Genomic DNA, 23,420 nt, shown 5'->3' with positions numbered 1-23,420 from the left:
CTAAAAAAAATATTTTATTTAATTATTTAATTTAAAATTTAAAAAAAAAACGCAGTGCACATGGAAGGCATCTCCGTGCGTGAGGGTTGCCCAGTGTGGGTGGCCAAGATAAATTTTTTTTTTTCATAAAATATGTTCATTAACAATATCCAAAGAATTAAACCCTGTTAATATATATAAGTGTTGTAATACCCACTCATAAGTGCGTGTTCAAGTTGAACAAAACTACATCAAATTTAAAGATAAACCCTTCTTTATTTTTGAATTGTTAACCAAATTAAATCCATTTGCCATATAAACTCAAATTGCCACAAATTAAAAGATGAATCCATTCCATATTCTTTAGAGCTTATAAAGTCATTTTATGCATTTAATTTCTAATTTTGATCAAAATTAATATGTAAACTCGAATTACTTAAATTTCATAAACAAAATTTCACAAATAAAACTCCAAGTAACAATTTTAACAAACATTACTACTTTATAAATTAAAACGGCTTAAATTTCACAATATTTCTTGCACCATCTATAGCTTTATGTTATAATTTTGGTCAACTTATGCTTATATAGCAAAACAAACATAATTTCAATTTCTCTAATAATAAAACACAATCAAATAAAAAATTTAGAATTTATCTAGACAAATGTTCAAGTCGAACTATGGATGAAGCACCATCAATGATAAGTTGCAGTACCAAATGTTCACAAGCAATCCATGGACTATGAAGAAATGATGAATGGAAAATGTTTCTTCCCAACACAAAAGCAATTTTTATTTGAAGTAACTAAGTAGCGAACCTTCCCCAACTCCCAGCTTCAGGAACTTGCAAATTCAGCCTCATGGCAAAGTGAATAACTGTGCTGGCCACAAAGGGATTTACGAAGAAAGCTTAGCTCTCAGCTCAGATGCCACCGCATCAATGAACTCTTCGGTGTTCAGATACTTTTCTCGAGTGACGCTGAGCAAACAGGCACTTTAATTAGAAAACATGAAAAGAGTTGTTGCTCAAGCAGTTGTAGTAGATAGAAGCTAAGAATACCGGGATCCATGAATGAGAAGAGCTAGATCTTTGGTCATCTTCCCAGATTCAACAGTTCCAACACAAGCAGCTTCCAGCTTTTCGGTGAAATCAAGCAGTCTGGCGTTGTCATCTAACTTTGCCCTAACAAATCAGCACAAGGTATATCAGAGTGACTTAACCATTCCTTCAGGTCGATGTTACAGTCGCACCAAGCAGGGGTTGTGCAAACTGAACAAGCCAGCAAAATATTTCATGTAGGAATATTTTGTCATTATGACGACTGTTCCTCATTTATACTTTACAACAATTTTAAAAATCAAATATAGAAATTCAAATGAAGCATTGATTCCATTAATCCATTCCATAAACCAAGAATAGATGTTCCTATTGCATTTCTTGTTTATTTCATTCCATAGGAAAAGTTATTCAATCAAACACCTCATTAGAGTACATGTCAGAATCCTCTTTCTTCCAACATTTCCATCGTCAAAGTAAACAGAGTTTTAAAAAAAAAAAAAATTAGCACCAGGTATTGAGTTCAGTGTTGTGGAGGCAAAGATGCAAAGCAGAATGCTCCCAAGCTATGGTGCAGTGTAAGCACACCTTGGGGCTCCCCATAAGTAAACAGAATTATTTGATTCCATTTCTTGATGTTTCATCAATTATTTTCTCATACACGAACCCTAACTTTTCTCGCATTTGCAATCAATATTTTCTCTGTCCATTTTTCGCAAATGGAATCCTTAAGGTTACTTCAGTTTGAGGACAAGTAAAATTATATTCCTCCAAAGAGCTCTAGTATTTAACATCACGCCACCAAAGCCACTCAACCATTAGGTCATTGCTACATCTCCAAGAATGAAATGGCCCATATGTTATCGAATGGATCTACTGACATTTTTTCTGTTTAAGTGATACTTTTAATTGTGTATAGCAAGCTAGGCACTGATCAATATTCATGTTCCAGCTCAAGAATGAGTGTTATAGTATATAGTTTAGTCCCGTATGGAACAATAAGTCATTAGGTATTATATTGATCTAATTACTCATTAGATGATTGGGATAAACACTCATAAACAAGGATTAGCCATAGAATACCTTATGACATAATTAGTCATAGGTATTATTAATGTTCCAATAGCCAATCTTAGATAATTAGGATAAACATACTTTGCTATTGCTGCATTATTATCAGCAAGGATTAAGACACTCTCAAACAAAACTTCATGCTTGATGATTTCCTTATGACATTAGTAATCAATCATAACGATGAGAAAAGAAATTCACACCTGTGAGCAAGCCCTCTTGACCAGGCAAAGATGGAGGCTATACTGTTTGTACTAGTTTCACCACCCTTCTGATGAACACGGTAATGGCGTGTAACTGTTCCATGTGCAGCTTCAGCTTCGATGGTCTTTCCGTCTGGACACACCTAATATTCATGCCAATTTTTGGATTATTGTTTTTTAGGTCAGCAGGAATACTCCAAACCTCACTATAATGAAAGGCAATAACAGCACTGGTTATTCTTATCAAGGACATTTAAACAACCAAAATACTTGATAATTGAACCTTAAAAAGGTTGGTTTTTCTTATCTAGTTTTCCTAGGGAATTTGGGCCTTGTGCAAAAACAAGTTATCTAGGACAAAGAACAAGCCAAATCATCACACTTACCTCCAGTGCACAGGTCAGATCCAAAATGTTCAATCAAGTAAAATATGATCAAATTTTTGACTAATTTGAAAATGACCAATGATTTTATTTTCCAAATGGAAACACACTTAGATGATATTAGCGATACTTGCACATACCAGCACTGATGTCATCAGACCAAGAGACCCAAAACCTGTACAAGAAGGATTATTATATAGTTAAAAATTTGGCTCAAATAAAGTATTTAATAAAGATGTTAAAGTTTTTAAGGAAAAAAAAAACAAATGGGTGATGGAAAAGAGTACTCAATATAATTCAAACCTTGAGCTAAGAAATCACTCTGCACATCTCCATCATAGTTTTTGCAAGCCCAAACATAACCACCTTCGCTCTTGAGTGCATATGCAACCATGTCATCAATGAGACGGTGTTCATACCTATCAAAAGAAAATGCCATAAGATACTAGAAACAGTGGGAATATGTCAAACATGATTAAGAAATTCAGAAAAGCTAACCAAATCCCTGCAGCCTCAAACTTGGATTTCCATTCAGTTTCATAAACCTCTTGGAATATATCTTTGAACCTATTAGATGAGACATACAACAAAATGTGTAACTAGTCAGATTTATCAAATTGCAGTTTTATCATAAAATCTTTATGATCAAATTGCAAAGCATAATAAATTATAAAACATAATACACACCTTCCATCATATTTCTTCAAAATTGTATTCTTAGTGCTGAGATAAAGTGGCCATTTCTTTTGTAAAGCAGTAGCCATGGAAGCTTCAGCAAATGAGCGAATTGACTATACAAACAAAGATAAAAAATTAGATTTGTTATAGCAAACCCATATCATAAATAGAAAGGTTAGGTTACTACCTCATCAGTATTGTACATCGATAAGGCAACTCCGCCTGCTCCAGTGAAGTTGTACACCTCGAGTTCAACTTCCTCTTCTTTTCCTTCTGAAAGTAAAATGATGATAAAAGTTTATTAGATGATAAAGTAAATCAACAACAGATGTTGGTTATAAACATGAAAAGAAAAGCATACCAAAAATTAATTTGAGCTTGCCAGGTCCTTTAATGACTGTATCAGTCGCCCTGTATTGATCACCAAAAGCATGTCTTCCAATGCATATTGGCTTTGTCCATCCTAATAAAGTGAAATACAAATTGTGAGAGCAGATACTGCAGGGAGCATGAAGTGATTTTCTTTAGTACCTGGAACAAGCCGTGGAATATTTTTGCAAATAATTGGCTCTCTAAATACAGTTCCTGCAAAAAACACAAGGTATGAGTCAAACTTACTTCTTATCAGAGCTTAGATACATGAATTACTTGAGCAATCTCACCATTCAAAATATTTCTAATTGTCCCGTTAGGGCTCTTCCACATTGATTTCAAGTTGAACTCCTTAACTCGAGCTTCATCTGTCAATAATAAAAATATTCAAATTTAATGAGTGCAGATTTTATTTTGGTCCACAACGCATAAGATCCATGCAGCTTTCTTTACCCGGAGTAATTGTTGCACATTTGATAGCTACATTGTATCTGCAACCACATCAAAATAGTTTTAACAAGGGTTCAATATACCATACTGTCAATTAATAATCCAAAACACATTGGAGTATTGCTTAACAAGCAATTGACAAATAAGCAACTGGCCAATATCCTAATATCATGTCTACCAAAACTGAGGTTCAAAAAACTGATTTAGTACACTAAGTCTTCCTAAAGTTAATTTCAGATTCTAAGGCATGGTTAAGTACACACTGTCATTTCTAAAAAACTGTCAACTCAATTTATCTGAATCGCTAGGGTTTGCAAGCCTAGTTGGTTTGATTCGGTTTCTACTTTGATCAATCCATGCTTGGCTGTAACAAATGTAGTCTCTCACAATATATACATAATGCCCAAAGAAGAAGGAACACAAATCCAAATGCTAAAATTTACTAAACCAACTTGACTTATCAGTCAAACGCATAAATTAGTAGAAAGAGTAAAATAAGAGACTTTGAGGCCTACTTAAGGGTGGCTTCTGCGCTCTCTATTGTGACTTTATCATCTGTGGCATCACGGTGAGGTAAGCCCAAATCAAAATACTTGATATCCAAGTCCAAGAATGGAAAAATGAGCTGCAGTATAAAATTCCACATATTGATAGATTAGCAGTTACTTATTTTCTGCATTATGAGCTCTCTTGCAAACTAATAGACAAGGATCTTAAGAAAAAAATTCAACTGATGTTGACAAGAAAATTATCTATCACCTTTTCTTTAATCGAATTCCAAAAGACTCGGGTCATTTCATCCCCTGCCATAGAGTAAGAACTCATCATATTCAGGCATGGATAAAGACCATCATAAATCAATTGCAATGACATTCTTTAGTAGAAATTTGACAAAGCATTTTCCAAGAATGAAATATCTAGAGAAATGATTCAAAGTTAATCAATGAAATAACTGCCTTTGTTATGCACAAAAGAACAACAGGAGAGGTTCTAATATCAAGAATTAGAGGAGAATGTAAATACTTAAGAAAGGCAACTCAGTCACTGAACATGTAATTAAGAGAGGAAAGAGATTCAAGTGACAAGTAAGGATTAGCTTGCAGTAACCAATTTCCTAGAGGTTATTCCATGACCTCCAAAAGGATGTGTCATATGCTTGCATGAAACATGGATGGTTTGCTAATTTGGTACATCTAAGACATTGCAGAAGTCCCCAAATGTGTGCCACAACAAGTGACCTGAGTGATTATTTTGTGTTCAGCCCATGAACTGCTCTATGCTAGGCTATGTGACTAGTAAAATTGACACCATTTATCAAACAGTGCCAACTTGGCAGTTGAGATAACATTTGGGTCATATAGTGTATGTTTAATCAAATGCATTTCATGCACAAAATTTGACACCATCTGGGCATTTAAAGGGGGAAAAAACTAGGTCCTTTAGACTTCTTTTCGTGTGTGTTAAGTAGAATATTCTTTGAAACTTATCAAGCCAACAAAGGAACTACATCTGTGAGGAACTGAAGATAAAGAAGCAAAGGACAGAATGAGGAAAAGCTAAATAAGATTCTGAAATTTAGCAAATCACAGTCACTGATCAGAATGCCAAATTTACATAAATGTTATGTCTGATGTCGGTTCTAACTTTCAATTAAAATGATAAACCATCTAGAGATGTCAGCGAGAGCTACAACTCACTAATGTGAAAGCAAATTTCATTGCAAGAAATGGATGTCCTAAATGAAATGTTTAGTCAGCCACATATTTGAAGCAATTCACATAGTTAGCAAGGGTTCATAGTTAGGAATAAGATAGAAGGTCAAGGTTCAAACTTTATAAGGAAGTGAATTCAAGTAATAAAAAACATTTGTTCATATGTATTTGAACTTATTTTCTCCACTTCTTTATGTAGATTTGGCTACCTCAAAAGATCACTGCTGAGACCATATTTAAAATATGGAACTGGAAACTAGCATGATTCAAATATAGATACAAAAGCAAACATTACTATAATTCTTTTTCTAACAATTTAAGACACGATATCCTATCTCTTGGCAGTCAGCCTGGTTACTGAAGTATTACAGTCAGAAACAGACCCCAAAAAAACAAGAGAAAATATCTGCGCTCCCATTGCAAAATTCAATTCAGAAACCTTTGAGAAGCTGTTCGAAGATTTAACAGTTATATCCCAAGGAATCCATTGGTAATTTAAAAATGATGATCAACGACAAAAGTTATATGGCACAGAGCGGAAATGCCCTAAAATCATTATTGTCCCTGAGGCATTCAGTAATAGACCAGATATAAATGGGAGCCCTTGTTTTTCTTTGCAAATGTTCTTTGATTTGACAGAGTAATATAATTTTTATTTTATATCCATCCTCCTGATTCATGAAGACTCCAATTTTAAAGGACATTATAAATCATTGGCGTGTTAATTTGACCTGCACGATGATTTCCTAAGCACACAACCGTAAGAAGAACACGAGCACAGTAGAAAGCGTGGGCCAAATGAGGTACCATTCTTTCCTATTGATCCAAGACCTGCACGCTGATTTACTAATCAAACTAACACTTGAAAGTAAATACGAGAACAAGAGAAAAAGTGAATCTTTTTTTTTCCTCTTGATCCAAACGACGGGTTTTATGTTTCTGCTAGTCGACAAAACACCTCGTGAGAAAAATAAAATGAAATTGTGTTAAGCGAAAACTTTAGTAGATCCACACAACCAAAAGGTACAAATTTGACGTTATCAACCCATGACAGCGCAGAACAAACAATAAAAGATCTTGAAAAAAAAACATTCAAAAGAATCAAACGAGCAGGGAATAGATCAGATCTGACGGAGATACAAAAACGACACGGAAACAGGTGGTTAGGGAAATGGAGACGTGGAATTCCAAAAAGTACTCACCGTCCATCTCAACGATGGGGTTGGCGACCTTGATCTTCTCGTACGCCATCTCTAGACGCACGGCCAACAGATCGGGCGGAGTTGGACGAGGCAGAGAGAAGAGACGGAGCGGAGTTAGAGAGAGAGAGAGAGAGAGAGCAAGGAAAGCAAGCAACCGGAAGGAGCCGCAGCCCCTCCGTATCTATATAAGGATTTGACCCAGATCTTCACTTAATTTGCAATCTTAAAACTAAGAGGGGCAAAAGGCAATTAAGCCTTGAAGCAATATCTTGTAATTTACCCTCTTAACATCAATTAATTACATACAGCCAGCCCCGGGATATGGTATCCTTAATTAAAATATATATTTACAGAAATTTTTCTTCGGACGCACAATTAAAATAATGAGAAATTTATTTATCATAATTTATATACTTCTATTTTAGTGATATTATGTGTTTGGGCAATAATAAATGATACGTGATGAATTTGTTTACTCGCGTCTTATTTAAAAAATTTAAAAAGGATTATTATGAATCTCTTCCTTTTTAAGATATATATAATTCTCTTCCAAAAAAAACTCCCTAATTTTGTCAATATTTGCAGTATTTCTCCCTTACCTAATCCTATCTTTTTTTTTGTTGACTAGTTGGCAGTTGTTAATCACATCAGATCACCTGCTCTGCTATTAGTCTTCGAGCCCATCTTTACGTGGAAAAAAAACATTAAAAAAACTCTTTTTATTATAATTGTTACAAAATGTTTTTTTATTTATTATAAAAATATTTTATTCTGTCTTTCTGTATTTTGTTTTTACACTAGTTATAGATCATAATTATTATATAATTATAATGATTAAGATCTGACAATTATAATAATATAATATTAATTAATATTGGTAAAAATAAATTGCTTATGTTGTAGCATTTATAACTGGTAGTTGTTATAAATGATATTCATGATAAAAAAAATTAAACATCTATATTATTAAAGTTATGAATTGCAATTGATGTTTTTTAGGATACATTTGATTCATCATGTATAATCTTGATTATATAATTATTTAATAATTATATAAAAATAAAATATAATTTAATATTATTTAGTTCAATATAAAAAATATAATAAAAATTTATTTATTTAAAAATTTTAATATATAATCTAATTTAATATTTATTATTAATATATATATATATACAAATTTGATACTTAGCACGTCTGTGAGTAACTCAACTGAGTGCAATTTGATCGCTTAAAAGCCTTTCTGATTGTCTCGATCCTCAAAAGTGAATCAGAGAACTCAAAAGGACTTTCAGATAATTGGATTGTACTTAGTCGTCTATGGGTGTGTGTATATATATCCAATTTATACTTGATTAACTATGGGATGATCGATTCGGCTCTATAAAAAATTTTTATTGATCATCAAAATAAATCGAGAAATATTTACAACAGATAACCCATCACCTTAGATTTCTTAAGTTAATTATCTATTGAACAAATTATTCATTAATTCATCACGTATTAAACTTATGCCGGAGAGCTAACTAGAGGGTATCCGCAAGGGTCAATCATCACACGCTAGAGATTCGGCTCTTCTAGCGTGCATGTTGTTATCCTCGTGGGGGCAGACCTTAGGCTCGTTAGCTCTCTCCCTTGAGCACAACTATATGTATAACTAACAAACTTAAACATGTCAGTTGACAACCTTCCGACTTTATTTTAGTCTCATCAGTCTCATTTTCACTTTCTTTATTTTGAGATTCTTCCCCGTTTTCTTTACCACCAACTATCTTATTCACGGCTTTTTTCTCCATGATTCGCGAGATTGATGAACCAAAGAGTACTGGATCTTCTCTGTTGCCCCAAAGGATTGATTCCTTCTAGGCTTGAGCTCTAGGCTAATGAGATGTAACGTTACACAAGATCTAAACTAGGCAGACCTTGGAGAGAAATGGCCCCGTAGAGTGAATTGAAAGGGAAAGTCCTCATAGTTGGAAAAAAAAAATAAAGTCCATTGGTGGCTTGGGATAATTTGTTGCTTTATTTGCCATTTTTATCAAGACAAATAATTAGATATGCATTCATATTTCTAGTACAAAACAAACTGTTGATTTTTGTAAGGATATAATTTACATAAAAAAAATATGATCAAATAGGACTGATAGAGCTAGCTCATAGGCTGATGAGAGCAATCAAAATATTTTCAAATTGCTTGCGGGCACTTTTCATAAAAAATCCTTGTCAAATTTATACAAATAATTATATTCTGATTTGTCCATTGGAAAAATTAAGAAGCTCAAGTGACTCATCACCCAATAACCAACTATCAATAAAAAATGTTTATATTGAAAAAACTTTTTGTTAGTGAAAACAAAGGACACTTTTAAAAGCAAACTTATGTTAGACTTATGTCAATGAAATACTCCTCAACTCAGTGTTGAATTTTGTTTTTTAAAAATTGTTTTCTTTTGAAAATTCAAATTATTTCTTTGTTTTTGATAATGCATATGTGTATGCATTTAGTCTCACATTGCTAAGTAAAGAAGGTTGGAATGACCTTATATATGGAGTCATTCCATCCTTGCTTAGCAAAGTTGGGTGGACCTATACGCATGCGCGGGTCAAGCCCAAATCAAGTGGGTTCGGGGGGTTCGAGTCGGAAATCCATAAACCGGGCGCGACGTACGCGATTATCGCGCGCAGGGGGGGTGCAAATCCCCAGCTCGTGGGCCTCGCACTTGCAGGCGGCCCGGTCCATTTGGTTGGGTTCGAGTGTGACAATCGTCACGAGTGGTTGGAGCCTTTGCACCGTGGGACGACGATAAATTCTCTAAGGGCAGTCGGCACGCTGACGCTTCAACCCCGGATAACTATTTTCTAACTCTGCTATTTTATTTATCTGTTTATTCCTTCTAGAATACACTCAGTGTACAGAAAAATCTTATATCATATAAAAGAATTAATTAGGTAATAAATTAAATAGAGAGCAGATCTCTCTCTCTGTTTCTCGCTAATAATATAAATATAATAATTATTATGACTACAATGATCAGTTCTTAGTTCTTGCCAAGAAGCCAAGGGTCAATTTCTAGCTAAGTCCTGATCAAGCTCTTCCGTGACTGTTAGCAAACTCTCCTCTACTCCATCAAAGCTTACAATTTGGGAATGGTGAAGTTGAGAAACAATAGTCATCCAGAGGCCCAACCCAAAGGATGCAATCTCATCCATGGAAGAGCCAAGAGAAGGCACAGTTTGCGCCACAAACTCCTCCTCAACTTCAAGCCTCTCTGCCATGCTCTGTTCTTGGCTGTCGTACATTGCATTACATGCCTGCTCCTCCTGCTCCTCCTGCTCCCTTCGCTGCCATAAGTATACTAATCATATTTCTCGTAGGAGCTTCTATTGCTCTCTCTTTAATTTATATCCGTTTCTTACGACATTTCTATTTTCGTTTGAGTCGACCAACATGATCAAGTCATATATGATTCTCTGTTCTCTCGATATCTTTTGCCTACCAATGTACGAGATATCACATAACTCATTGTTTGTTTTCCCTCGACTCGTTTAACATATTTCAGTTTCAGGATATATTTCCTCTGTGGTGGGACTTTCTTTCCTGATTTCTGTAAATCCTCTATGCATCAGCATCCCATGATTATTTAGTTTTGGTGGCACTTTCCATCCACCTTAATAGATAAATCAAGATTTTATTGTAAGATTAACAATTAATTCTTTTTATCCTTCATTCATAATTCTAATCAAACGAGTAATTCCTAAACTATAATCCTGCCTTCAAAAACAAGCTACTGTGCTTTCTGACGATGTCGCTCAGTTATCTCAGCAGCTTACTCCTAAACTATAATCCTGCATTAAAATACAAGTTAATGTGTTTTCTAACGATGTCGCTCAGTTATCTCCAGTGGCGGATCTAGAGGGGAGCGGGGGTGTGCTTGAGCACCCCCTTGCTCCCAAAAATTCCACCAGTATGCTACAGTCCAAGGCGCAGCGAGAAGGAAGACAAGTTCCAGCTCTCTTCTTTGAGTACCGTCTTCCTTTTTTGTCTGGATCCGTCACTGGTTATCTCAACAGCTAGCTAGAGGATGGGGAAAGACTTATGCCTAATTAGTCTCACCTTATAAACATTGTTTCCATGCAATTAAAATAAATTTGAGAAGTACTGTAACAGTGAACGGTCTATTATTTGTGTATTCATAAGTGGAATTTAATTTATCGAACTAGAAAACTGAGAAGTTGATCATAAAAAAAGAATTAAAAAAAAATGAAAATGAAAGTATATTAAAATGAGATAAGATGTTCTTTTTATAATGATGGAAAAAGAGACGTCCCACTTAAAAACGCTTTTGATTTTTTGTCCTCCCTTTTGTCTTTGACTTCTTCCACTTCGAACGAATAGGCCAATTTGGTCCGTTGCGTTGAAGAAATGGCTGCTTAGTAATCATGGCAGTTTTTGTTTTTCTTTTTTAATGCGCTTCTCTTGCCGGTCTAATTCTGCTGTTCTTCGCTTGGACTTGACAGAGTATGTTTCGGCTAAATGGTCCGACCCAGCACAGGCCCAACAAAGACTCCACGTCCAAAGCCCATCGCAGTAACCTGTGCGATTCGGAGATGCCACCACGATCGTCCGATCCACTCATCTCGCCTCCTGCCTCTTCTATTTAAACCTATCCTCTTCCTTCGCCGATTTAGGGTTTTTTAGTGGTGAGTAGAGGGCTGTTCAGCGGTGTTTCACCGTCGGCGGAAATGGTGAAGGAGCGAAAGCACGATCGCGTTAGGTTCGTCCCAGTCTTCCTATCAAACATTCAATCCGAAGATCTCATAGTTTTTTCGCTTTGTTAATCTCATCGATTGCTTGATTCTTTTTCGTGATGGTTCTGTCCAGGTTATTCGTCCGCGGGAGGGTCCTCGGTTATAAGAGGTTAGTCGGGAGTCTCGTAGGCATCGTTTTAACTATTCGATCTGTAATTGTTTTGACATTTGACTTCTTTTCTTTCATTTTCGAGTTGATACATTGTGTTTTTGATGAACCAGATCGAAGTCGAACCAATATGAGAACACCTCGCTGGTGCAGATCGAGGGGGTGAACACCAAGGAGGAGGTGGATTGGTACTTGGGGAAGAGGTTGGCTTACATCTACAAGTGTAAGACGAAGAAGAATGACTCGAACGTCCGGTGCATCTGGGGCAAAGTTACGCGCCCCCATGGAAACAGTGGTGTTGTCCGCGCCAAGTTCAAGACCAATCTTCCACCTAAGTCCATGGTGAGGATGCTCGTGAATTGCTCATGTCAATTTTCGACTTCCTAGTTATCCATCCTATCCTAACTATCAGTACTTTTTCTGATTCCTTTCTCCCTTAATTTATTTGTTAATTTTCCTCGTTTATATGTTTTCAGGGTCAAAAGGTCAGAGTGTTCATGTATCCCAGCAATATCTGAGGTGAGATTCAAACCCTTGTGTTGACAATTTATCTGGGAGATTATATTTGTGACCACGATGCTATTATGTCATAGGTAGTTCTCAATGCTATGACTTTGTGATTTTTGTTGCTATTATCTCTGATCGAGTGAAATGCTTAGCCTGTTGTCTTGGCCGTAGTAACTGGTCCCTGGTTGAAGCCGCAGAAATTGAATCATCACATGTCATATTAATTGATTAAATGCTCTTATTCGCCTGCTGATTGTTCTTGCCATTTCTTTATGAATAAACGTTAAAGATTTTTAGCCTGTACCTATATCATAAACCTTGACAATTCAATGTTTAAATATTCTAAAACGTTTTCTAAGGCCAAATTAGGCTAATCATTTAACAAAAACTGCCTAAAGGCTGCAACTTTTCCTTCCTTGATTCAATGATCGACCCACCCACCATTCTTGGCATGTGGTTTGTGGTCACCTCTTGATATGCAGTATTTATAAAGCATAAATTATAGATTAAGATGAATGCAAGAAGAAAATATCTCTGGTGTACAAGGTTAATTTGGAAGCTTTACTTTGCATTAAATGCTAAGGATTTGGATATGTCTTTTTAAATATTTTTTTCTTTTATTTTAAATTTGATGAGAAATTATGGAACTGATTAAGGAACCACAATTCTGATGCAACAGTTCACTTCTCTGCTACTTAGCAAGTCCATGTGATATCACGATTATGAACTTAAGAGATTTCTGCTAAATTTTTTTCTTAATCAGGTGAAATTTGCAATTGGTTGGGATAGCTGAGGTGCAGTTTGTGGTTATATTTGAGACATACATTGACACTGGAGCTGCAACTCAGTCCTTATTCAAAGTAGCTTCTTGTTGCTAGTTACTCCTTGAATTTGTTTCTGTGCACTTGTATTTCTTTTTCATTTAAAGTTTTAAAGTTATCTAGCGTAACAATATTAATTTGATTAAGCTGATTTTTCAAAAATTCTGTTATTGGTGTCGGGATTCATTTGGTAAGCATCTAGTCAACTCTGGAATGTCTTAAAATTTCTGTTCTATTGTAATTTTTACATTACACTTCCGCCTAGTTCGATAACTTTAGTGGAGCTTGCCAGCTTGGCAAATTCAAACAAAGGAATCTCAACTAGGTGATATTGTTCCATTTGATAGGGCTTGTTGCTTAGTACGTGCTCTAAATCTACTTTATAATGCTTCCTTTTTTTTTTTGTTGTTTTGCTTACAATAAGGTTTAATGTATTTATTAATGGAAATCGGTTTTATATATTTTCGTATAATTTAATGTAATTATAATACAGTCCTTGTGGATTCCTTATTTGGTATAACAAAATTAAAACTTGAGCGTATTACTCATTAGCACATAGTACCCCTTATATCTCGTTGCTCGTTTTTTGACTTCAAGTCTTTTTACTTCCATGCTGGTAGCAACCTCTTGGCATCCTTTGTATACTTTGGCCTTAGTGAGCTGTCAATTTCGTCCTGTCTACCCCTTCGCTTGGATGGGTGATCATTCTCTACCCTTTCAAATTGCTTACTTTTTTTTATTGTAATTTTTCATGTTTCAATGACTTTCAAATATATATATAAACAGGAGATTTTAAGCGTGCAAATTTGTTCGGGGTCCTGATCCTCAAGTGAATCAGGCTGTTTGGACTTGCACTCAGTCGTTATTGGAATGTGCTTATTGTGGATGACTGAGAGCATGGGGTATTTAAAAGTGATCTAAACGTTTAGAAGTGATCCATCCAAAAGTGTGCTCAGTCATTGTGGGTGTGTAAGTTATTACTATATACATATATTGCGACTCTTATCGACAATCAATTGTCCTGCACATTTAGTCGGGCACAGGAGTTTGTTAACATATTATTTTGTGTGTATATATATGCGAGGTGTCCATCGGCTATGTTTATATATTAAACAGACAGTAGAGAGTAGATAGTAAATAGTAAAAATTAAATACTAACAAAAGTAAATAGTAAAAATTAAATAGTAACAAAAGTAAATAGATAATAAATAGTAAAAAGTTAATAACAGTAAAAAATAAATAGTAAAAAGAAAATACAGTAGTAGTAATTTTTTTTTTTACTCTACTTTCTTTTCTTGTTTGTTTTCCAGTGAGCCTCATCTGTTCAGGATCTCACCTTCAATCAGTGTCCCGGTTTATGCGTAAGACTTTAGGTCTATACCCTTCTTACTTAGTCAACACATATCTTATATGATTTTGGTTATTTCTGATACAGTTTGTTCACCTGTTGGTTACTAAGATAAGGACTTAGGAAAAGAACCAAGACAGAATTCAATTCATTATAAAACAAACATAGATTTATATAGTGGAAAAATTTTACAGGGGATTACACTCAGCAAACTAATAATTACATAGTTTTTACATACTGAGATCGAAATTTTTAAAAGACATTTACATACTGAAATTGACATATTTTACATACTTATAGGGAGAAAAGAAGGGTTTTGAAAGAGAGCTGGAAAGGGAGTTGCGAGAGCTTGAGGAGGTAAAGAGTGAGAGAAGGTTGTGCTTGACAGAGGAAGATGACCTTTTATAGGCAAGAGTGGAGAGATGTCTTCGGGAGGAAGGAAACATTTGCTTAGAAGGGAAGGAAAGCATCTTGGGAAGTAAGACAGGTGGAAGGAAGGTGTTGTTTAGGGTGAAAGGAAGGCATCTGCAAAAGAGATAGGTGGAAAGTAGTATTGTTTTTAGTGGAGACATTGGTGAGTGACGGCACTGTTGAGTAGTGGTGGCACTATTGAGTACGGTGGTTGTCATTCTTAGCTGTCCATCATATAGCTGTTGAGTAGTGGTGGTGCTGTTGAGTACGGTGGTTGTCATTCTTAGCTGTCCATCATATTATCAATGTTGTCTTCTCCGGTTGAGTCTAAAGATGGTGCTTGTGAGCTGGAAGTTTGATTTGGTGCTCTGTGTCTGGCTAAGGCAGCTCGATAGGCTCTAGCTGAAAGGGCAGAACTTGCTAACCTCTTGTTACTCATTCTCTCTGTCTTCTTCTGGTAATGTTGAAACAGGGTAGTATGCTGTGTAGTAAAGTGAAAAGGGAAAAATCTGGTACCTATATCTTTTAGCCAATAAATTTTTTCAGTGAATGATTCGCCAACCAGGAGATAGGTATCAGGATCTTCAAGTCTGTCCTAGCCCCAATGCGTCCCTTGGACTGAAGCTCTCCAGTGTTTGAGTTGGTCTGAAAAGGAGGGAGGAGCTTTCCAATCACAGTCTGGGTTTGTAGGATAGTCATGTAACTCGGCTTGGTAACTGCCAACTTCATTTACGTCAATTTTTACTAAATGTCGAGTTGGCTCTATCTTGAGATCCAGCCACTCTGGAGGAGTACTATCAAATGTGCATACTACAAACGTTTCTTCTTCTTCCAAAGCAGTAGAAATAACAGTACTAATTTTTTTGAGAAATCTTTAACTGAATCTGGGTCATGAATCCATAGTTTATGTAAGAGTCCGTAGTCAAGAAGAGTAAAAGGGGTAATTTGTCTCCCTTTGTAAGCCGTAGTAATGTAGGATTCATAATCCATGTTAGCTCTTCTAAAAGCATAGAGAAGCTGACATTGACATCCATATTTATCTGATTCTATGCAAGGTGGACCTTTCTTCTGGCATTTAAGTTTTGAGTTGAACTTAGCTTCATATACAATAGTCATTCCTTCAGGAGGTGTTTTGTGAAAAGCTTTTAGGGTTTCACATAATTCTATAAACGTTTGTAAAATAGATTTTTCAGCCAGACTGCGAACATAAGTATGAATATCCTCAGTAATAGTATTTGGGAAACCTGCCAGGCGCATCTCAGATGTTCTTTGTAAAGCTGTAGTCTTATTTTGTTCTTTAAGTTGAGCCAAAGCTAGGTACTCTAGTCTGATAGGAGTATTGGTGTGTTCTGTTGAAGGTTCTGCCAGGATATTCTCAGGAGTATGTTGCACAACTTGAGCATAAGTAAAAGTATTTGTATCAGGGCTAGTAGCTTGTATTGGTGTTGTTTGCAGAGTTGTACTCACAAAAAATGTGGTTCTAGATGGGCTCTGGCTGCTGTAAAAGCGTCATCAAGTGAATAGTAGCCTTTAAAGTATGGATGTTCTAGGTTTTGAATGACTAAATTGATTTCTTCCCATGTAGAGTATACCCCTGACTGGGGTCCTGAAAAGACCACGTAACAGGAAAATTTCTTTCTTGCTGGTTTCTGGATAGTGGTAAGAAAGTAGTTGGAAAGAGCATTTATTACTGCGATTTTATGTCCAGAGCTTCTTGGAAGTGTAGGGATATGTCAAATATTGTCAATAAGACAATTTTGGATGTGGTCAAGTCTGTCTCTGCCAAAAAAGTGAAAATGATCTTCTGGTTATGTGAAAAGTTGTAAATCTTGAGTGACAAAATGCATAGTTTTGGTGAAAAAAGTACGAACTTTTCTTGGTCTGTCCATCCTGTAAGGACTAAAAATGTTAATGTAACGATTTTGATAATGTATCTGCTAAAGAATTATTAACCCTTTTAATATGTTCCCATTGTAGCTTAAGTCCTTTATTGATTATGGTATCTGTAAATTTTAACTAACGCTTTGTACTGAGGCCTTTTCTGACTGTTTTAGTTTGTTGACCATATTTGACTATGGCTTCACAGTCTGTTCTAATAAGGATTTCTGGTTTGTTACAAATAAATAGTCTAAAAGTTTCTAAGCAGTAAATAACAGCTAAAATTTCATAATCTAATGATGTTAAGTGTCCTTTTTCATGGTATTTTCCAGAGGCATAACGACATAAAACTTCTGTTGATTTAGGTTCATATTTGGAAGTTTTGCGATATAAGATACCACCCCAACCAATCTCACAACCATCTGTTTCAATAATTAAATAATCTGAGTCAAGAGGTAAAGTTAACTTAGGGATAGTTTTAACCAGTTGTTTGATTTGCTGAACTAAAGTAATATCTTGTTGGTTAAAATGTTTTTGTCCTGTCAAAGATGTCTTATTGTATAATGGCCCACTAATTTTTCCTATATCTTTTAGATAGGGTCTTGAATAATTTAGAAGACCTAGAAAAGCTCTTAAAGTCTTAGTATCTTCCATTTTGTCTGGAAAGACCAGAATCTTAACTGAAATATGAGGTTGTAAAGTAATTTGTCCTTGGCCTATTTCAGCCCCTAAAAATTCAACATGTATAACAGCTAGTTTCATTTTCTTTCGTGAAATAATCAAACCATGTTTTTCAAATAGATTGAAGATTGTGTGTAAATGAGCATAGTGTTCTTGTTTAGTTTTGGAAAAAACTAAGATATCGTCTATGTAGACACAGGTGAAGTGAGCAACATTTCTAAAAATATCATCTATTTTTCGTTGAAATATTTGAGGAGCTGTTTTAAGACCAAAAGGCATAACAAGCCACTCAAAGTGGCCTTCAGGACAGGAAAAAGTTGTCCATTCTATTGAGTTTGGGTGCATTCGTACCTGCCAGAAACCTGATTTCATATCGAACTTTGAGTACCATTTAGAATGTTGTATTTTATTCAGAAGTTGGTTTTTATCTGGTATTTTGTAGTAATCTTCCTGGCAGTTATCATTTAGCCTTTTGAAATTAAATACCATTCGGGATTGACCTCGTTTTTGTTCGGCTCCTTTATTTACTATAAAAGCTGGGCTTCTATGTCTAGAGGTAGATCGTTGAATGACTCCTAAGTGTAGTAATTGTTAAATATGTGTTTTGCATTCTTCAGTTTCCCAGTTTGTATATCTTAAGTCTTGAGCCTTAATAGTTAGGTCAGGGTTAATGATTGCTAATTTACAATAAATTTTATCTCTTTCCCAGTATTTGGTTGGGTTGTCGCTAATAATCTCTAGTTTTTCTAGTCGAGATATAAGAGAGTCTATATCTGGCTGATGGGTGTTAATAGTTTGAAGCAATTGTTTGGGGAGAAGTAGATCATTAGAAATATCCCAGGAGGAAAGATCATTTAGAGGGCTTGTCCAGCCAAGTAAGTCTAGTTTTCCTGATATTCTGAAAAGGCAAGGTCATAGGATGACATCTGTTTACATGTCCCTTTTATAGTACACTGGCAAGTATTGTCCTTAGACTGAGTTCGGGTTTCTGTTGAAGCTGTTAAAGGTTTAACTACCGAGGGGTAGTCTGACACAATAGGTGCAACTGTTGGATTAGAGAAGAATAGAGCATAATCTTTTGTAAGTAAAAAGGCCCTGTCTGGTGATATAAGAAAATTTAGTCCTAGGATAAGGTGAATATTCTGATGTAGTAACGGTTTAACCCATAATTTGGAGAGAGTTTGGGGAGTACTATAGGTACCACAGTTATTATAAAATTTTATATGTATGTTTGTGACAAATTGGGTACTAGTAAGTTGCTGGCCATCAAATTGTATACTAATTAAAGGTTGTGATGAAGTTTTAATCAAATTTTTAGGTAAAATAGACAGAAGTGTAGCTTCATCTATAGTTGAATTAGTGGCTCCACTATCTAAGAAAGCTTGTAATGTAAATTCATGGTTATATATATTTACTAAGCATTTTACCCTAACATCAAGAGTTTTATTTGTATTACAAATACTAGGGGTTTTTATAAAAACCATATCAGTGTTTGGTGACTCTGTTATTTGTAAACTTTTACCCTTATTAGATGGTAACGACTCCTGTGATATTAGTTCTTCTATTTGGTTTGTTATTATATCCACATGAGTTTCTAGTTGGTTTATTCTGGTTTCTAATGTTGATACTCTTGTTTCTAAAAGGATATTTCTAGTACTACTTTTAGTGGGCTGTGTTATTGGGATTAGAACATTAAAATAACTCTGAAGACACAAATTACAGGCCTGTTTCTTGCAGGTTATATAAGTATCTCTTTTATCAATAGCTGGATAATAACTACACAAATAGTAGGGTATATTATCTGTTCCTGTTTTTAATTTCCAATCATGTGTACAATTAGAGTCACCTAAGTTTGTATTTAGTTGTGTGAGAATTAAGTTGGTATCCATGAAAGGAAAGTCATTCCATAATTCTGGTTCTAAGTTTATTGAATTGTAATCAAAGTCTGTATAGTATGGGTGTTGTAGGAAGGAATTTACTAAGCTATAGTCGGAAGAAGGGGGAATTTCTTCCATATCATCTACAGAAATAATAGAATAGATAGAAGATGTGTCTGAGACATCTGATTGAATTTCTACTAAATCTAAATTTGTACAGGTAACTAATTTAGCTTCTCTAGTGTATAAGTTTTTCTTATTTGGGCAGGCAGACGACAAATGTCCTGGTTCATTACAAGCAAAACAAGTAATAGTATTAACATATGTTTTCTTTGGTTTATATTTTCTGACATGTTTTTTTTTATTTAAATATGGTTTTTTTCTCTTCTTTTCCTAACATAATATGTTTTTCTTGGCCTGACATTTTTAGTTTTAGCAAGTTGTGTAGTTGCTTTAGTATTTCGATAATGCTTTTGTTTTTGTTTAGGTGTCATTGAACCATACTGTTGGGGGGTATATATTTGACTACAAAACCCATATTGCTGGTTTTTAAGTTGTTTTTGAATATGGATATAAGTACATTTTTCTTTTAATACAGAAATTATGTGTTGTATACGTATTCCTATATTGTCATATTGTGGTGCTACTTTCATATCTGTCCAGACCTTGTGTATTTCATTTCCTAATTCCCCTGGAAGTTTACTAAATAGTCGTTCTCCTAATTCCGGGTTACAGTAATTTCCTGATACTGCTGTTAAGGCAAGAAAGTCATTGCAAAAAGATTTAATCCAATTCCAATTAAAAAGTTGTAATTGTTCTAAATCTCTCATAGCCTCTTTTTGTCTAATATCTAATCCTGTATTAGCGTCTCTTGCTGTAAAAAGTCTATGGATAGTATAACAAAAATTAAGTATATTATTACCTTGTGAAGCAATCCTAGCTATTTCTTTAGGGTGAGTAGTTTTATAAGATTCTCATGCTGCTCTAGCTACATCACCTAAATAATTTTCTCCTACTCTTATCATGACTTCACCAGATTCTATATCTAATTCATGTTTTGCCTGGTAGAAAGAGACTACCCATTGTTCTAAATAAGTGTCATACATTTGTGGGGCGTCACATTCTCCTATATTAAGTAAGACTGAATTCTTTCCAAAGTATGTAATTTCTGGTGGTCTTCTTTTCCCTATAGTTCTTAACAAAGGATTATTGTTGGTATAAGGGTGAATTTGTGTTCTTGGAGGATACCCTTCTCCATAATCTATAGTTTTCATAGAACTTTCTGGGTATCGTACCTGTAAAGGTTGTGATGTATTGGTAGCACTAGATTATGCAGGATTCATTAAAACAACGTTGGAAAAGTAGTCTTTCTTTTTAGCTATAATATTATGGTCCTCATCAAAATATAACATCCAATCTTCGTCCAACTTATGATGCAGTATGTCAAAATTTTCTAATTCTGTAAGATCTTCTTGTGTAAAATAATTAGCTATTTCAAATGGAAGGTAGACGTATTCATTTAAATCATCATAAAATAGGAAGTTTTCTTTTTCTTTTTCTTTTTGTGAGTGTGTATTAATCTCTATGTTCATTAGATTTAAAGTAGGTTGGTTATTTTCCTGACTGTCTTCTTGGGAAGTTGAGGTTTTATAATTATGAAATTTTACTATTGATTTACCATGTCTATCTTTATAGATTATGGATTCTCTTGGTTGTAGTATTTGTGGGGTAATATTTAGATCTAAGTTAAGATTCCAGTCTAATCCAGCAAGTAAGTCAGATGAAAAGTCTTTGGATTTTATGAAATAAATTTCTCTTGTCGTGAGAGTTTATATTATATTATTAATTTGTACTCTAAAACTGTTATTTATGCTAGTCATTGTTTTCCTAGAAAGATTATGTCTATTTGAATATTATGTTCCTGAAAATCACCATATCCACTGGCTTGAACAAAAATTTTAATATGGTCAATAAAGTCTGGAATGGTCATATTAAAATTAGAACAAAAATACGTAATTCTTAGATTACTATTCATATCTATTTCTATAAGTCCAATAACCGCTTTGTCATTGTCAGAGAACCTTGAGTCATATAGTACTAAGAAAACTTTAACTCCTATGCTTTTTCGAGTAAGTCCTCTGAGACCAAATACAATAAGTCCTAGTGAATAATATATATATATATATTTTTGTCTCATCTTATGCCTTACATTCCGTGTGCAATCAAATTTTTTTTTGTTTGAATTTTTTTATACTTAATATTATAATTTAATTTTTAAATTTTAAAGATAAAATTTTAATGGACACATTAAAACAAATATATATATATATATAATTTTTTGAGGTGAGGAAAAATATTAAAATTTTGATATATTGTGTAAGATCAAAAGAGAGGGGAGGATGAATTTTATGCATAAAAATTATATATATATATATATAATATTTTGAGGTGAGGAAAAATATTAAAATTTTGATATATCGTGTAAGATCAAAAGAAAGGGGAGGATGCATTTTATGCATAAAAATTTTCTTTTATTTTTTATAAATTGAATTAAAATTGTAGTGAAATAAAGAAAAAACAAACATATGAAAATACCATTCTAGTTTTTACGTTTATAGTTTATTGACTATTACTCTAAATTCTGTAATTTGAACTTTCGAATGGATACTCATTAAAGTTTTTCTCTTTGAAATTTTTTGAAGAAGAATATAACAATAACAACCAAGCCTTTTCCCACTAGGTGGGGTCGGTTGTATGAATCCTTTTACGCCATTGAACTTTATCTACTTTTTGAAGAAGAATAAAACTTATAAAAGAACGAGGGATAATAATAATACTATTGCCCCCTTAATTGTAAGGGTAAGTAATAAAACAATACCGGCAATGAAGATTAGAAAATTTATCATAGTTATTGGAAAGTTTTATTGTGGCAAAAGATGAATACGCTCTCACTTCCAGCATCCCTCGCCAATCCATCCCAGAGCCAACACAGAGGAGACAAATTATTGGAAAGTTTCATGATGTTATAATAGCAACACTCAATAATAGAAGTGATAGGAGGATGACACAATGGACATACCTTTTATAAGTTTTTTATTTGGTCAATCAAACTTTAGAATTTGTTCAGTCAATCGGTCAACTGAACTTCATAATTTGTCCAGTTTCAAGTTCAGGTTCATGATCTGCCCAGATCGTATCTTTTGCTAAATCAATCTCTATCGATCAACCGACTCTTTGTTTGATCGACTTAACATTTGAATTTCCATTTGCTCCTCAATCAAATCTTAGGATGAGTCGACTGATCATACTATTGGGTAATCAAGCTAATATGTCTTTCTTCGACTTGATTCAAATCCCATTTTATCTCATCATATGGGATCAATTGATTGAACCATTTGGTTCAATCGATTAAACCTTTTGATCATCTTGATTTTTTTCTTCTATAAAATAAAGTTGAAATATAATAAGAGTAATAATAAAAGTCTGATAACATAGAGTTAGAAACAATATAATTATACATGGTTACCTAGAGTCTGGTCATCCTGACTTATTAGGTTTTTTCGATGTCTAATATTTAATCTTTTTGATCCATTAGGACTACACTTAACTCACATCATAATGGCTAACTTTAAACCGCATACATTAAAATATAAATTCGATTATCGATATTAAGTGTACCAATATATTGTACCAAAATACACTAAATTATATCAATATTATCGATATATTCAAATTTTAGTACGATATTATATTATTCTAAAATTTTTAATATGATATTTGTATAAGATTTAATATTTCGGTATGACATATACCATATTAATATTAAAATTTTCATATAAACAATTACCATATCAAATTTTAAATTGGTATA

The 23,420-nt window shown here is 34.2% G+C and overlaps 2 protein-coding genes across 2 annotated transcripts; one reads left to right on the top strand and one right to left on the bottom strand.

The window, feature by feature from the left end:
- Positions 1 to 617: 617 nt before the first annotated feature.
- LOC121980045 (isocitrate dehydrogenase [NADP]) lies at positions 618 to 7,278 on the bottom strand. The gene is made up of 15 exons (XM_042532016.1): positions 7,109 to 7,278; positions 4,954 to 4,997; positions 4,710 to 4,819; positions 4,198 to 4,235; positions 4,035 to 4,112; positions 3,904 to 3,957; positions 3,734 to 3,835; positions 3,560 to 3,645; positions 3,382 to 3,485; positions 3,193 to 3,261; positions 2,998 to 3,113; positions 2,835 to 2,869; positions 2,312 to 2,454; positions 1,041 to 1,163; positions 618 to 959 (listed from the first exon to the last, which is right to left on the bottom strand). The coding sequence occupies exons 1-15, from the start codon at positions 7,155 to 7,157 to the stop codon at positions 878 to 880; spliced, it is 1,233 nt and encodes a 410-aa protein (XP_042387950.1). The 5' UTR covers positions 7,158 to 7,278; the 3' UTR covers positions 618 to 877.
- Positions 7,279 to 11,788: 4,510 nt separating this feature from the next.
- LOC121980042 (60S ribosomal protein L35a-3-like) lies at positions 11,789 to 13,519 on the top strand. The gene is made up of 5 exons (XM_042532014.1): positions 11,789 to 11,883; positions 11,991 to 12,026; positions 12,140 to 12,368; positions 12,503 to 12,545; positions 13,297 to 13,519. Exons 1-4 carry the CDS (start codon positions 11,852 to 11,854, stop codon positions 12,542 to 12,544), a joined length of 339 nt encoding a protein of 112 aa, XP_042387948.1. The 5' UTR covers positions 11,789 to 11,851; the 3' UTR covers position 12,545; positions 13,297 to 13,519.
- Positions 13,520 to 23,420: the final 9,901 nt, after the last annotated feature.

This window comes from Zingiber officinale, chromosome 5A, assembly GCF_018446385.1.
Source record: "Zingiber officinale cultivar Zhangliang chromosome 5A, Zo_v1.1, whole genome shotgun sequence".
NCBI lineage: Eukaryota > Viridiplantae > Streptophyta > Magnoliopsida > Zingiberales > Zingiberaceae > Zingiber > Zingiber officinale.
This window is presented reverse-complemented; position numbering and strand designations above follow the sequence as displayed.